The sequence below is a fragment of the Harpia harpyja genome, chromosome 5 (assembly GCF_026419915.1).
Source record: "Harpia harpyja isolate bHarHar1 chromosome 5, bHarHar1 primary haplotype, whole genome shotgun sequence".
Classification (NCBI taxonomy): Eukaryota; Metazoa; Chordata; class Aves; order Accipitriformes; family Accipitridae; genus Harpia; species Harpia harpyja.
Window position 1 is genome coordinate 59409967 of NC_068944.1, and position 17861 is coordinate 59427827.

The 17861-nt window shown below is 36.7% G+C and overlaps 1 protein-coding gene across 1 annotated transcript in view; it reads right to left on the reverse strand.

The window, feature by feature from the left end:
• Positions 1-17861, reverse strand: part of RSPO2 (R-spondin 2) — a 111343-nt gene that overhangs the window by 38253 nt on the left and 55229 nt on the right. The window contains exons 3-5 of the mRNA XM_052788486.1: positions 16798-16986; positions 6020-6163; positions 4762-4950 (exon numbers count right to left, since the gene is read on the reverse strand). Coding sequence (XP_052644446.1) covers positions 4762-4950; positions 6020-6163; positions 16798-16986 — 522 coding nt within the window. The remainder of the gene's footprint in view (positions 1-4761; positions 4951-6019; positions 6164-16797; positions 16987-17861) is intronic.

Sequence of the window (17861 nt, forward strand, 5' to 3'; positions counted from 1 at the left end):
CACTCTCAGACAAAATATGTCATTTTAAAGAAGGGAAAAATACTTACCTACTAGAGATATCTATACCTGTAACGTGGCTTCTATTAGAAATTATGCTAGTTTAGTATACTCTAAGTGTATAGGTAGTGTCTTCACCAAAGTTTATGTACAGCTTTACTCTAAATATTGTCTATCCTACCTTAAATATTTTTTGCAAAGCAGGATCATTAACTCCCTGTTTGCCATATCCCTAGTAGCTTATCAGACTAATACAAAAAAAAAAAAAATCACACTACTTAGTTAACATGCATTTTGCAGCTTTGCATATTTATTAGCTTTCTGTATTTAAGTATATGTTCTTTTATTTTTTAGTCTTTTCAGTCATAATTTCTGAGTATTAATAATGAAATGTAACTGCAGCATAACGACAGAAAGTCTGATTGGGTCATTCTACTGTTGCTCTTCCAGAAGTCTTAAATTCTATTGCAGCAATAGAAAGAAGAAAGCTTACTGCATAAAAAGCCCCTCAAATCCAGTCAACCAGCACAAAGTCCATCCAAGCACACACCCATGTCAAGGCAAGAACTCCCTCCCACTGTAGCCTCATGACCTGTCCTGCTGCCTTCCCCCTTTTGAGCTCAGGAAATTAATCCAGACGTATGTCCCATCTTCACCTCTCTTTCTTCATGTCTGAAATAAGCATTCATAAATAGCATCGTGATTTGTACTAGAAATAATAGACTTTGGCATAGAGTAATATTCACATATCAGACAGCTTAAAGAACTCAGTCTGATGGAAGACTAAAAGAAGCAGAGAGCTGCTTTCCTTGCCTGTGTAATACTTAATATGAAACATGACAGCAATCTTCAAATTCCTCAAGGGTACAAACAAAAGAGAAGTTATTACTGAGATGAACACAGGGAACATGTAAAAATAAGAGGTAAAAAGAGAATATTTATTATAAATATATGGGAAAACTTCAAGACAGCAAGATTTATCAGTCCATGGAACATTTCTGCCTGCTAATTTCCCCATCGGTTGTAATGCAATCACTCTTTTTAAAAATTCCTTTTTTTTCTTTTTGAGCTAAAAAGGAGAAAATTCCCTATCAGGAAGAGACCAACACGGGTAGGAGGTGTCCTGAATGATCCAAGTCATCTTTTTCTAAGTCTAACCTCTCATAGTATGAGTCATGTTACACCCAAGCCACAGGGTAACATACATAACGTGAACAGATACACAAATGTGACATTCCTATCTGGTAATAACAGTTCAATCAAGTAGTACTGACAATAAGAAAATATCACTGAGTAACATATTTGAAATCAAGTAGAGTATCCTCTCATGTTACTGGCTTCAGTTGGAAAGAAGTGAAATCATCTTTCACTTGCATTCCAGCTTGTATATCTACAACTCTGCAAATACTGGGAAAGTGATAAAGAATTCTTCATCAACTAGATTTGTACCACAGCCATATGGCCAGATGGGTAACATCTCAACCCCTGATAAATATGAAACTGAAGTACTTAGTAGGAAAACTGAATTTAACTCCACTTCTGCAAACATGTAAAAATCTGTTTTGGAAGCTCTTCTGTAGTGTGGACCATAAATAGTAACTGTAAAATGTACAGAAGTAGAAAGCGTGTGTCAAAAGCACTATATTTGACCCTGTTCTACCAAAAATATCCTTACTTCCTCTGCTCAGTTTAATCCATCACAATCTACAACCATCTTAGCTATATAATCCAATACTTATCCTACACATTTGCGTGAGTTTATGTACCGAGAACATTAAGAAGAAAGGATTTATTAACAGCCTCTCAACTGACATTTACAGTGATTACGGTTCTTCAGCCCCCAATAGTGCTAACCTTAAATTTTTCTCTTATTTCCTCAGTTTAAAAGTTCAATTACAAAATTTCTAATAGGAAAACACCATATTTTTAAAAACACAGACTCTCTTCCTTAGCAGCCAGGACCTGCTTGATTTGAGCTTCCCTGTAACCAGAGTCTCTGCCTCCCACTACTTCACAGTGAATAAATAAGCAACAGAACATTATGAGTGTCTAATGGGGCAACCTGCTAACTAAATTAAATATGATAAAAGATATGGGATCTTAGACCAGCCGTTTATATAATCATAATTAAAACAAGCAGGAGTTTCGAACAGGACAATCTCAGTGACTTCCTTGCCTGTAGAGATAACCAGGCCTGGGGAAGGCTTACCCGAGGCACTTAAACACCACTAACACACTCCCTCCCAGGAGTTTCTTAGGAGAGAAAAAGGAGTTGATACACTGGCTGATGTTTTATATGATGGCACAGAAACAGTATTAAGCCTCAGCATTCAGTCTGAAGAGTTCAAACCTGCAGTTTTGTACATATTTATTTTTGTCTCTGAAAACACAGGCAGGGAATTCCACACCATGGGAGGACAGGAGAGGATTGTCATCTTTAGGATTTACTGGAGCCCATGGTTATGAAAGAGTACTACAAGCCTTTCACACTGAATTTGTATTTGCAGCAAGAACTTTCCTGATATGTAGTGAAAAAAATGCAGAGATTTGATCAAAGATCTTGATGTAGACTAGGCAATAAACTTCCTAACTCTTAGGAAAGCCCATCACTGTGCCTTTGAAAAGATAAAATTTGCGAGGTAATTCTTTAATCAGTGACCTGAATTGCTGGACAAGAAAATTTGAAACAACCTAAGACAATCTGCTACAAAAAGGTATGAACGTTCAATAGCTCCAGATTACCACAGTTACATAAGCATCCTACAGCTTTCATAAATATTGTGGTCCACTTAAGCACACTTCCCAAACTATTTACAACAATTTGAATAATTTATATCCTAACTAAATTATCAAGACTAAACCCACACCTGTAAATTTCTACTTGCCAGGGGTTTATATAGAAGCTGGACATTTCATCCACGACATACCTCCCCCTCTATGCACATTGGGTACATAAATGACTAAACCTCTACCACATGGAGTTGAATTGAAAATATTCTGCAGTTTTCTCAAATTTTCTACTACAAGCTAAACTTCATGCATCTCAACAGCAAAAAAAGAAAATATTGATTAGAGATTTTGTAGGACTTCACACAAGCTCTTTTTTCTTCCTTCCATTTTAGCAGTAAAACATTTCCCCAGTTGATCTGATCACTAACCCCATGTGGGCCTCAGAGTTTGTTAGAAGTAACTGGAACAGCTCACCCACCAGCAGGCTGCAAGCACTAGTAAGTCTAGCTACCCTGAGGTAGATGCAGCTGACTCGCATTCAAAGATACCATGAGACATACACCATGGCAGCCCAAATCAGCCTTGATTTTTACCTTTTCTTCTTCCTTCCTATAGAGATGTTCATTTTGTAGGTTCCACTCTTCAGTGTCTTTGAGAAGTTTATTTAGGTTGCAGATTAGCTGTCTTGTACAATGCACCCCAGTTCCACTATGACTATGCACTGTGTGTGCATGCACATGTGTATGAGTATAGGGAGTGGGACAGGGAGGGAGAGTGCATAACAGCTTCAGTTAACCTGGATAACAGAGAATCAACTTTATATTCTCTTCCAGATTGTGTCAGGGTGCTAGAGACGAAAATGAAGCTTGCACAGATTTAATCTGTAAGCTAAAACTTTATGTATAATTTTCACACATACTGCTGGGCAGTATGTTCAAGCCAAGAGAGTCATATTCAACAATCCCAGAACACAAAGCAAACTTATTTATGTACCTATTCTAAGATTATTTCAGTTTTAGCTTATTCATCAGTTTATGGCTTTTCTTAGGACTCTGCAACCCTTTATTCCTTTTTATTTGTCTGATCTCACGGCTGACCCAGCTTGCAGTAGAAGGTTGGACGAGAGAACTCCTGAAGTCCCTTAAAGCCTGAATCTTTCTTTAATCCTATGAATCCAAAAGAAGTGGCATCTTTATCACTTGTTGATCACCCACCTCTCCTACAAATTCTGAAAACTCAGTAAGTGTTTAGTCTGCACAAGTGAAAGATTAATCACTTCAATTTAAAAGATAACAAAGTCTCCTCTCTACCAGTGACATGTCTCCACTTCGGGGTCTATAAAACTGAACACAAATTTGAAACTCCATTTGCTTTTTCAAATCAGCATCACTACTTAAGTCTTAGAACACTATGATAAAGAAATTTCATCATTTATTTTATCTACTTGTGGTAATTGCCATAAGCTGGTCTCATGCTGAAAAGCTTGATATCTATCACTATTCTGCTTGTATCACATCTATCATAGTCTGGCCTTGATCTGCAATATTCAGAAGAAGTAACACATCCCAGCTAATAGTTCCAGCTAACAATGCCATGTGTAACCAACTTAATTTAATTTAAACACCCATCACACCAGCACTGGGTGTGCCGCCTGCAGCAAGGTTTAGAATCATAATCTTTCCTGCCATGCGCAGAGCAATTAGTTATTCCACCATCACTATCATTTTCATGCTGAAGCTCAAACTGAAACCTGTTATGGTTCCTTCACAAGGCACCTCTTTGAAAAAGCCTCAGCACCACACCAGGAAAAACACAGTTTCACAGTCTGCTGAGAGACTGATCACTCCCATGCTGAGCCTTTCCCTGGAGTCTTGCTGCACAAATTAGGACTGAAAATGCTTTTCAGCCGTGGCTGGCAGAGCAGAGACAGGATTTCCCCTTCAGCTAGGATGAAATAGCTCTTTTTTCAAGTTAGAAATAGGATTTCAGTTAAGGAAAGCTCATAAAGATTCTTGTGGCATGGACTACGCTTACCTCCTGGACAATGCCTCATGGCCATTTTACAGCGTCTGGATTCTGCAATGGTTGGGCATGGTATTGTGTCTTTTGCTGGCTTCTTCACAATTTGTCTTGTCCTCGTTTCCAGGCCCCACTTAAATCCACAGGTTTTGTTATTTCTGCTGCAAGTTCCCCACTCACTCCACTGACCCACTTCACAGCCTTCTGATAAAGCAAAAGAAAACATGAGTAAGCAATTCTTCTGGGTTTTGCTTTTCTTTGTTTTCATTTTTTTAAAAATTAGAATACACTACTAGAAAGCACCACTTGAAAGTTTTACTGTTAACAGGCAAAAACTTAGAAACAAAATTAAAATCTCTTACAGAACCTGAAAGAATCCTTTTAGCCAACTTCAACCTGAGCATAAAACCATCAGACTATCAATCTGTATGTATAGACATCCCGTCAGTCCCAAATATTCAGAAACCCTCCTAAAATCATGAGATTGATTTAAATTGTTCTCTTTTTAATAAATAAATTCTATTTGGTTGTCACCTGGATTTGCAAAGCTCAAAAGTTCACATTTCCAGGTCCTATCCACCAGGAAATGCAAGGAATACTCTTGAAAGAAAGAGTGTGTTCTGACACAATACCCAGGCTTCAAGATAAAACACCAAACTGTGAGACTCGACAAATATTGTGAGAACAGCCAACACTGGCTCAGAGGTATAAAGTAAATTTCTACGAAAAACACTTACTTGGTGGTTTATATTTGTTACTTGCTAATGGAAAAGTGGGGAGCTGCAGGGAAACTAAAAGTGAATTTGAAGCCCAGATGTTACAGGAATTCAGTCTGTCCTGCTTCTGGGTTATGGCCTTGGTAAAAGGCAAAATGAGCAGGTAGTTTTACGAGGGCAAGAATCCGACAAGTACATCACTGACTTAAAGTTCTAATGCAAAAACTGGCCTTCCTGAAATCTTACAAATTCTGAGTTATAAATCCTCATACAAGGTGATTTACAGTTAAGAGGACAGAACCTTCTGATGCAGAACAGAGTAGCATTCCAGATAATGCAATATTTCAAAGTTTGGAAAAAACTACTATTATTATTGTTATTACTATTATTACTATTATTATTATTATTACTATTGGTAAAGAAATCCAGACACAATTCATTAGTGAATATTTCTTGATAGGAAATGCTAAGCATCAGCTTAAAAATAGCACCATATTTGAACCTTGCCACCTCGTAAAAGAGCTGCTTCAGCAGCATTGCTGTGCTGGAAGACTCACCCACACATTCCATAAGCTCTTCCAAGGCTGCAAATCCAGGGGGGCATCCTCGGAAGCAGCGGCCTCTGTGCGAGTAAAAGCCAGTTTTGCATTTGGTACAAAAGTCTCTGCTAAAGCAGGAGTCGCAGTTTTCTATTCTGCATCCTGAATCAAAAGGATTGTAAGAAACAATGAGACAACTAAGTTAGGGTAAGACTAAAAATGAAAGGAAAGCAATAAAATAGCAAACCCAGAAGTGCTATGATGAGGAATACTGTCATCCTTAAATCTATCTGCTCTATAAGAGAAATTACAGTTAAATGTAATTATTATTTACCACATTTACCCCTACATCCTTTAAATCCTATTTTTTTAATCAAAACTGTAGATAAAACCTCTAGTTGAGTGATATTTGAGTTAATTACATCTTTTGGGAGGAAAAATGTTCAATGTAAACTATTATTGTGTTTAAGTAATTTTGAGGAAACTAAGTTGCAACAAATTATTTTGGGAAGTATGCATGTATTATATGTACTGTCTTCAGTTTTTTATTTGTCATTAAAAGCAGGATACGTTTTTTTTTCCATGAGTTGACCCTATAAATAGCTGAATGAATGCTTTCATCTATTATATCTGATGTTCGTATCTACACATATGCATGTGCTACCATGCAAAAAGCCCCAATTTTTCTGGATATAACTCCTCTCTATTATTAAGGCAGTTAATCCATAAAAAATAACCATTATTAAATGACTAAAGGACATAAAGCTATAATCAATAGCAAAAAAAGCCCCAAAAACTATTGCCTTTTGAAATATTGGATTTCTCTGAAAATTTAAGAGAAATATTGTCCACAATAGATTACAGACTCAGAAGCAGACTGTTCAGAAACATCCTATTCCATACTAAAACACTGCAACTCAGAAATGAACTAGATACCAACAATCACACACACACCTGAAAAGCAGAAATACTTACATGGGGGCTTATGAAAGTCAGTCATACATACCTACAAAAAAATGCCAGGGAAAAATGTTCCAAAGATTAAAAAGTAAAAGCCTTTATATTTGGAACAGTAATGCACACTTTAAAATTAATTTTAAAATATCTAATCCTTCAGCTAACATACTTAATTTACATAAACTACATTAACTGTATCCTTTCTTCAGCTATCTGAAGTCACAGCAGGAAGCATTTGTTATTCATGTCATGCAACAATATACTAATCTTTTCGGTCACTTATGTCATTCATTTATTCTTTATTCTTTTCTAAAAAAAAAAAATTACAAACCATAAGGACTTCTGAAACAGATATTGGTAAATATCCCCTAACAACACTTCAAATTTAGCTAATCTTTATAAAACAGATTTTAGTATTTAGTCTTGAAGTTCAGCAGGCAGTTTATTTTCAATTTTCTCCTATGAGGTTAAATTACTCCAAACATGAAATGCCTATTATTTAATCTGTATCAGATGCAGTTTAGGGGAAAATCCTGAAAGAATATTAGGAATACTTTAAGAATTCTGAGATTAAAACATTAATTCACCGGAGTGATATTCAGCACAATGCTTGGGGTTACTAGGTGCTAATTGTAATGATAATTTAACTCGGTAATAGACCACACTATAGCTGAAGATCAACTGGGAGTGACAACAACTCCTTTTTGATGTCCTCCATATGCTCACTCTCAAATCATGAAGCTAAGCCTTGCATGGATTTTTTTTATAAAATTTAAAATAAACTAAACTAAAAAGCTAAAGAAGAGGAGTACTCCAAAAGTTAGAAAAGCTAACTTTCTAGAAGTCTATTTTCAATCACAAACTGTCACAGCAGTGGTTAGAAAATAAAGAAAATTTTACAGAGTTTATTACTGTTGGTGCCCAGCTTCATCTTATTACACAGTTTAAATGCTTTCAGGGCAAATTTTCTTTTCTTTTTTAAATAAAAGTGCTATTAGTTAATTCTTTTAACTGTGACTGAGGTTAGTAAATTAGAATAAATGAATTCTTTAAATTCTTTTGCTTTTAAAGATAAATATACCAATGTGGAGAGATAATGAAAGCGTACACATCTTTAGTCAGACTCCTAAAGAAAGTTGATACTCCATTATGAATATTAAGATACCTTGGTTTGGAAATAAATATAACTGTGTCGAATTTTGTATTTCTTTTTGTTAATCATCAGCATCATTATCTACGTAAACTTTATTAAATATAGGTCTTAATGGAAGTATATTGCAGATTCCTAAAATGTTTTGCATTCTATTATTTAAATAATAAATTTGATAATAAAAGAATAATCTAGTATGAAATCTACAGAAGAACTGTTTGATGTAATATTCAATAAAGAAGACCAGCATTTTAAAAAATTGTTTTATCCTTTACACAAAATAATATAATAAAAACCAAGGAAAAAATGTTTAAAGTTAATGACCTGAACTGCTTTCTTCTGATTGTTATGGTTTTCAACCCTTTGAATTTTCTGATCTCAGCATCTTATGCCTAACTCTGGAGAAGGAAAGCAAAATCTTTCCTAGTTTAAAAGTTCCTATCTAAATCCTTTTAAATTCCCTTTAAATTAACTAGTTATCTTACTGATATAATTATAATAAACTGGAACAAGACAGAGATTCTTTTTTCATCTGGAGAAGGTTCTTGTCAAAAGCAATTTTATTACTTCAATTTATTAGCCATGGATCCAATTGCTTTTCTCACCAGTTCAGTGGTTTCATTTTCTGTATAATTTCAGTAGCTAAACCATGCGACCAGCGTATTCCTTTTACTCCACTTAAAAGACTACCTAGAAGTTTACACCAAAAAAAACCCCCAAAGGAAACAAGACCAAAAAACTTGAGCTAAACATAGCTAAGATTTTAGACCCAAGGAGCTCTTTAGAGGAAAGAAGTAGAAAATGCATAACCAACAGTATTCTTCAGAAATGCTTTTTTTTTTTTTTCCTTTAGAAATAAACAGAAAATAGTGCCCACTGGAGGTTTCCAGATAGACAAGGATAACTACCTGGAAAATTTTAGAAGCAGTAAGGAAGAGGAGCCTGGAAGTGGAAGGTCTGGGGGCACAGGGAAAGATAAGACTGGTGTTGAGGGGAGAAAGAGTTGATAAATTCAGTCCTGCAGAAGAACCCCAAAGAGCAGTCACCTACCTTTGGCAGGCCTACCATACTTGCAGGGCAACAACGACAGAGTTGGAAACCTAATCTTCAGAACCTGAGAGTGAAGCAGTAAAGGGTGCCTCATTGCTGCTGTTCCCATTTAGCTGGCAACAAGAAGTCTGTAGGTCAGGGGCAGACACTTGAGTCCCTACCTCTTCCTTCCCTTGTATTCAATTTGCAGTGTCTCATCAAGGGCATGCTTCCTACCAGACCTCAAATCCCTTTTATTCCTGCTCAGCACCACGTCCCCTTATATCCCCCTGGCCCTACTACCCTCTACTCATAGCCAGGACCTCTCAGACTTCATAACACTCTTACCGCAACTCTTCTAGCACAGTATCATATCTTCTTTCCAGTGATTCTATCTTGGGAAAGTCAGAAAGTCAAATATTTGCTTCCATCCTTCCCCTTGAAAGGTATAAAACACCCCAGAAAGCCACCCCCATATGAAGACCACACATCTTCCTCTGGTACCATCCTCACATAAGTGGACTTCAAAAAGCACTCAGGGAGGCCCAGAGAAATCTGCTGGTATGTCCGATTAGCACAGCCCATTTCTAAACAGTTGACACTTTATAAAATGTTACACCATACTTCCCACAAGAGTTGTATGTAAATGGTAAAAGAACACCATTCTGACCTTACTGAAATCCATGGCAAAGGTGCTAATTGCTTCAGCAAGGGCAGTTTTAAACTAGTAACTTTCTTACCCCATCAGATAGACCACAGCCCACTGCAATGACTTTAATGGGCAAAATTAATATTAAAAACCCTGAAGAGATACAATCTTTCATGATAAATACATATTTATGAAGTGAAAAGTGAGAACTGAAGAAGAGCAGTACTCCAAAAGTTAGAAAAGCTAACTTTCTAGAAGTCTATTTTCAATCACAAGCTGTCACAGGAGTGGTTATAAATTCAGAGCTCCATGACTTCACCTCCCAAGGGAATGGGTGGAAGAGAAATCACTACCTTGTCTGGTGAAGCTAAGCTGGACTGAAATTAGACAGAAGTGCTTTTGCTCAAGTATCTTCAGCGTTCAGACAAAACAAAGAGAAACAAAAACTCATGCCTTTGACAGAGCTCTGAAATATTGATTTATGGGACAAGATATATAACTTCTCCAATGGAAAGTCTATTGATACTGTGCAATCTCTTAATTTAGGCTGACAGGAGAGTAAGAACTTGAATGACTGACATTTCAGTAGAGCATGAGGGTAGATTATAGTATGTAAAAGTGCCTCCGTGCTTGAGAGCAGTTACAGAATACGGTCAAGAAACATAACTCCGTGAACTAATACTGTGCCACTCCTCAGTCAATGGCCAGGAAACCTATCAAACTGAAGGACCAAATTCTTTGGTTCTTCAGTGGAGAAAAAGAAAAAGGATCATAATACCTCCCTTAAAAAAGGCCATTGTCAGAAAAGAATCCAGAGACAGAAATTTAAAACATCTTTGACTTTGCTTACTGAAACAGAGTGGCAAAAGATAAGTTATATACAGGACTTTGCAGTCAAAGTCCCTTTTTCCTTAATTTTCAGTGAGTTCTAGCACCCTGTGGCACTTCAGAAATAATTTTCTTCTGAAGCATTTTTGCACATACACCAGATTTTCAAAAAAAGTAATAGCTATGAGCCATGTTTCAGTCAAGGTTAGGGCAACCAATCTGATCTATAAGAATTGCATTTAGCTAGCCAGCAATAAAACATTTGCATTTAGGCCTTATAATCTCATTTATATTGACCCAAACGTTCCTCTGCTGTTTACATGACTATCACAAAAAACCAAATCTGATTGACATGGATGAAATTTACAATATTTATAGAAAACTACATAAACGGTGCATTAAAGAACTCTGGACAGAGAAAGCCCAGATTACAAATCATGCCCAAATTAGAGATACACTTTAAGCAGATGAACCACAGTGATATTAAAAGATTTTTGTGACCTGCTTTGGCTTCCTGACAGTCATGATAAGCCACTCCTACTCATTCTCCTTTTAAAGTAAGTATTAAAGAATTGACAGACTTACATTTTAGAGAAGGAATCAAAAACCCAGGAGTTCAAACAAATTCAGATATTGAATTAAATTTAGACTCAGGTGCATGTGCCTGTTATTGTAAAAAAAGCGTATGTGCTCCTTAAAACAGCTTCTTTCTGTACTATAATTACAGAGAGCATAACGTTACCAAAACAAATACTACCCTTCCATAGTAAATTTATCACCAGCTTATAAGGTGATGCTGAATAAGCTAAATTGTAGGGAAATATAATGCCTTTGAAGCTCAAAATAAAGCATAAAATGCTCCATATTGAGATGCATGTGCTTCATACCTTAACAAAAAGAAGGTTTACTATATTAGTTTCTCATAGTAAGTGCAATATGATGAATTTTAAGGTCAAAAGATGTCTACCTCAACTGTAAAAAGTAGTTACTCATTTGTAAAGTATTTTTACTGATATGCATAATCTTGAAAATTTTACACGACCCTTATTTTGCCTTTGTGAAAGATTCATATTCTGTAGCATTTCCATTGTCACATTGTCCTTTTCTAAACATAATCAATGTGATTGACTATCCCTCCATAACTCCCTTCACAACAAAGCTATCTTGTAGTGCACGTAGTGGAAAAGACAGCTGGTCAATTCCTAGTAATGTTAATAACAATGACGATTCACAGTGAAGTTCTGCTCCACGTGAAACGCAGACACCAGTGAAGAGCAGTTGAGCACAGGGAAGGGAAGTGAGAACACGTGAGGGGATCTGCATGAGTGGAAACCAGCAACCACCAGCGTAAGAAGGAGAACTGTACTGAACTGTACTGAACACCTTCAAGACGGAGAGCTAATGATCATATTTTGCAAACGGATGCTACAGACTCAAGCTGGGGAAGGAAACATGGCATTCCTAAATTGAAGGGCTTGGTAATATTTGCACTGAAATCGGGTCCTTGCTTGAGGCATCCCCTTGTGTTTAAGAAGTCAGAGATGATGATTCACTACAGTTAGTGTTTTCCTTTTGAAGGTCAAAACCAGTCTTTCCATTGAGGCATCATTCCAGAGGAACCTCTGGGCCTGTAACTTGTGAGGTTAGTTATCCTGGGGAGTGACAACGGTTGCTTGGTCCAAAGCACCTAGTACTTTGGTCTTTCACACTGAGCTCTGACTCATAGCACCCTACTCTTCTTGCCTCAGATCTCTCTGCCTCTTCTACCCCAGAACCTCCTAACTTCACCTATGCCCAGGCTGTCCCCATGCCCATCACGCTCACTCCTTCCAACTCGTGCTCCCATCCCTCTACTGCTCAGTAAAACAGCATTGGTGCTACAGACTTAACTTCACGCTGCCATCCTGATGTGTCCGCTGGCACTGCGCACCAATCTGTCATCGACCAGCACCACCTCCTGTGCTAATCCTCTCCAGAATTTCCCAAGATGGGAGAGACCTCAAAAATCCAGGCAGCTTACACCTTGAGGACACAAGGGCACATAAGGGACAAAGACTGTGCTAGTGCCAAGAAGAGCAGGAGACAGAGGCAAGATGCTGGAGAAAGCTATGATGTGAGCAGTTCTTACAGTGGATGGACTATCAGTTGAAAAACCAATGGAAAGAGAAGAGAGATCAAAACTTTCAGGAAAGTCATTGAGGAGACAGTAAGGAGAAGAGGAAAATCATAAGCAAAAGAGCTTTAGCCTACAAGGGAATATCTATAATAGCTAGCTATTTAATCTCCTAAACAGATGTGGCTTTGGTAGTTGCAGGGTTTTATTATTATTATTATTATTATTATTATTACAAATAAAGATTTTTAAGCTACAACTTTGGCAGGGGCTGAACATGAGCACTAGAGAATGATACACACAGTCACTTGACCGTAACAGGTCCTGAAGTTTACCACAGGTCTACCATTTCATGGCGAGCAATGTTTGAAATACAACATCCTAATTATAAAATAACGTAGTGAGGATATTTTTTAAAATAAATTCACTTAATAAACACTTAGCGATACATTTCCAGTATGTTCTAATCTTGATTCATTATTAGTTGAGATCTTTTAAATAAATGCCAAACCACAGTGTTTTCAATTAGTACTTTACAAATATACAATTGCCCTATTAAATCTAAATTGACTACAGATTTAATAAATCTTAATTCAAAGTACTAAGATGATTTTTGTTGCCAGACAGATGGAACAAAACTCTTCCGTCAAAATACAAAGTAAGGCCAAAAATCAAAAAATTCCATATTAAAAAGAAAAAAAATCCAAATCCATTTGAAGGAGGAAAAGAGAGTGGAAGAGATAAGGAAAAAAAATAAATGTGTATAAAATAACGATAGGCAGATCTCAATTTCTGGCCATCCAACTTCATTTTCAAAATCCCGAATGCAATGTTAAGCTTGTTTTTAAAAGATAAAGCCATATTTGAAAGGAAAAAACCACAAAAGTAATGAAAACTATTTCTAAAAAGTCAGAAAAATTATTTTATTTAAAGCAAATAGTGCTGTCCCTGTGGTAATTGAACCCCCTGACAGACTGTTACAATTGTACTGACTACAACAGTTTCAGAAGGTCATATGCTCTGCTATACTACATAAGAAAGAGTCAAGCCATGATATATTAATGATGTATTGCTATTTTGAAAAAAGTCAAAAAAAACCATTACCTTTCTTAATACAGTGAATTAACTACATGTGTTTAATAAATGCTCAATTTTTTTAAAAGATTCTCTTTATCTTGTCTTTACTGAAGGTGCATGGAAGGGTAAATTACAATTTTAGCAATGTCGGGCCCTCCTGTCAGAAAGAAGGTGAACCTAAACAACTGGAGTAGCCAACCAAAGCTGAAGGGAGCTGTAATTTCTAAACTCTGAGTGCTTCCTCCCCCTAATAGTGTAGAGGTTACTATGGATACAGACTAAGTTGAAAGGTTCAAGATAGGCTTGATCCATTAATCAGAACAGTGTTAAACCAACCACCCAGGTGACAGATTACATCTTATTCTTTAATTCAGTTTTGGGGTTTTTTCTCATGAGATTATTTCTTGTTGGAGCTGTTGAGTTCAAACTCATTATTAAATTTCTTGGAAAATTAACAAAGTGTAACTCTTCTCTTGGGCATTCTTCTACAGAAGAGACTCAGCACTTTCCAATTTCGTGTCCAAATGTACTGTACTCTCATACTGCAGTGTTCAAGATGAAAATCATCTCCAGCAGGAAACTCTACATCGATTTCTAGAGACAAGCAGTCTCAAAATTACATTATTCACTGTTACTAGAAAAACAGCCTAGAACCACTTAGCAAATTCAAGACACACATACTGCTTACATGCAGAAAAGAAAATTAGTCTTGAAATTCAAAATTTCCATCGTTTTAGAGCTGCTGCACTTGGCTGTGGTATTTATTGTGTTACATTTGGCACTAATTATGTTTGGCTTTTAAAATCATGTCAACATTTTCCATAAAAATATGTTCTATAGCTTCTCTAACAAAAATGGGCAAGTGTTCCAGTAATAAAATGTTAAACAGCTTTTGTGCCTATAAAGACATTAATAGGGCAGAAATCATTTCAACTTATGTAATTCAAGCACTGTAACTCCCAGAAGGATTTTAACACAGCCAGAATTTTTATTATTTTTAGCTGAGATAATACTATCTGAGCAATGGAGTCTGTCACTAAGCATACCTAAAAGTATCTAACATCAAGTAGGAAGAAACCTATTCTATTTTTTAAGAATATTTATTTTAACTCAGCTTCAATCCACAAAATGTCTGTGTCCACAATGCAACGTACACGCCATGCAAGACCACCAAACCAAGAAAAAAAAATGAAGATGTGATTTATAAATACACCAGTTGGCAGTTACACTAAAATAAAAATATACAATACAAAAAATCACTGGAGGAGAATCAGGACTGGTCGGTAAATGCAACTGCATCATTATTCTCACAGGGGGAGACTGTCAAACGCATGAGAGTGAGTTAAATATCCAGCTCTCAACACATGCCAATACAGGTTGGACACAAGTCGGATTTATGCTTTTCAAAACCAATCCTGTAATTCAGGGAAAAAGGCCACTTTCTGTAAGTGGTAAAATGAAAAAAAGTCATACTGAATTCACCATCCACCTTCTGCAAATAGCTTTTTTTTCTTTTTAAGAAAGTAAACAAAGACTGCCAGGACGGACTACTTTTCCTATCTCACAAGCACAGTACAGGCTAATATAGATAAATTCATCTATTTCCCAAAGCTATAACTATATTAAAAAACATTTTTACGTGGGCAAGTTTTTACAGCCCAGTTTTGAAAGGTTTAAAGTGGACAAGTTGCTGAATTCACAAACATGTTACAAAAATTAAGGCCAAAATCCTAAATTACTTTACAAAAGGGATACATAAACCATATACTGGTCGTCTTTAATTTTTCATCAAAACCTAGCCACCTGGTATAGATTAGGCAGCACTCAACAATATTACACAGCAGTTGGAAACACAATGTGAAGAACACCATATCCACAGAGCCCGTGCAGGGAATGGGGGGAAAGAGGTGGGACGTCACTGCGTGGGCTGGGACGGGTCCAAGCACAGCCGTGAGTGCTCCTCCTCCAGCCCGGACTGCCACAGAGTGACCTCACGTGGGTCTCAAGATTATAGGTGATGTGAAAGCCAGCACCCGCTTTCTCACAACACGCTGCGTCCCAGTGACATGCCACAGTACTGCAGGGAGACTGCTGTACATTTAACAGACACCTGATTATTCCAGGAAGCAAAGAAAAGCTATTTCTCACTTCAGGTTCTTAGGTTCAGTGACCTAATTCTGGTTAGACTATGACACACACACAACCCCCCATGTAAATATGAATTAGAGGTAATAGCAATGATTAATAATCCATATGGGCAATACTCCACGTATGAGCTTATGGAAAAATCAATACTAAGAGACACAACTGCCAGACAGTGGTGAAATAATGTGTAGAGATACCAGAGCACTCGTTGATTTTAACAGTTGTGCTTCTAGGCATAAACATGCAAACAGGGAATCTTGTTGAACATTAGCAGGTTGTAAATTTCCAAATAAAATGCAGTACTAAAAGTGAAAGGTTGTTTGTTTGTTTTTAATAGTACATCTGTTTTATTAAAATAGCAACACTAACATATTAAAGCATGTCTGGTGTGAGGTGTCTGGTCAGCTGAAATTTGTGTGGGAACAAAAAGCATGACAAGAAGCCCACCCATATATTAGTGCATATACTGACTAGTACCTACATGAGGCACTGTTAAATTAATACTTAATCCTTTTTGTTTTCATATACTGGGAATTTGTTTGTTAAAACTATGAATATCTGCTTAAAGCATCATTCTTTCCTACATTTCCCTTCTAACTAAAGCAATAATAACAATAAAAATTACAACAGCAACAAAAACTAGGTTAATGCATCAACTATTTAATCTGCTGAATGTTACATATCTTGGAATGAGTTAGGATGTTCTTTAGGAAAGAAGTTTTATGATGATCTTGAGACATCTGTGAAAATATCACCATGTTCCACAACATATCATCTTAAGAACTGAGCATGAATTATGGCCTTCCTACAAAACTGTGTAAGAATGTAAGGGTTCAGAAAAAACTCACTTGAACATCTGTTCATATCTGGCGTTCGGAGTCCATAGTACCCCGATGGGCAGGAATGCAAGCATTCACCATATTGTCTCATTCCTTCTCTTCGTAGGAAGAAGAATAACTTGTGTTGGCATCTGATGCACCCATTATCCTTTGAACAAGATAAACAGCCTTTGCAAATTGGATTTGGTCCATAGCTAGCTGCAAAATAAGAAGATAAATTACACTTTAAGATCATTTGGAAATTATTTAGGCTGGAGGTCCTCTTCCCTCTAAAGTGTTACTTATCTACTGCATTATTACAAGTAGTTTTGAAAGGAAGGTTCTGAAAGTACACTCGCTCTCATACATCTGCACCGGCAAGTGAAAGAAATGCAATCTCTATATTTTTAACTGTATGTAGGGCAATTTAATGAATTTACACACATTTAAAAGAAAGGTACAGGCAAGCAGAGACCAAGCTATATAAAGTTTACCAGTACAACGTAAGTAAAACCCAGGTGCTGAATTCTAGTTTGAAGCTGGGGACATAACCACACAACAGCAACAAAATATAAGAACATCAGCACCCTTATATATGCACCTGGAATATGTCCATGGAACTCCAGCAACCACACTAATGCAATTTCTGACTTCTGAAGAGAGCAATATTAAGAGTAGAGAACTCTCTGCAGAACAGGTACAGCACTAGCAACACATGCTGTCCCATAGCTCTCAGGGTTCTAGAACAGCTGTCTTTTTGCAGTCTTTTCTTGGTCTTTCTAATGAGAATGTCAAGACAACTATTTGGAAAAGAAGAGTAGCAGTTCTTATAAGACCCTTTTTCTGCAAGTTTCTACCCAAAATAGGCGGAAACTCATATGCACAGACATTACAAAAGGAGGGCATTTAGTGCAGATTACCATTTTAGGCTACCAGCTGCTGTGTCTTCAATTCTATTCTCTGGTTTTGTTTTGTGTTTTCTTTTTTTCTTTTAAATTACTTGGCTGATAACTGCAACACAAACTTTAGCAGCATCACTTTTTGCCCCTATGAGTTTTTATTATCCTGCATTTCTGCAGAGTTGCAGAACACTC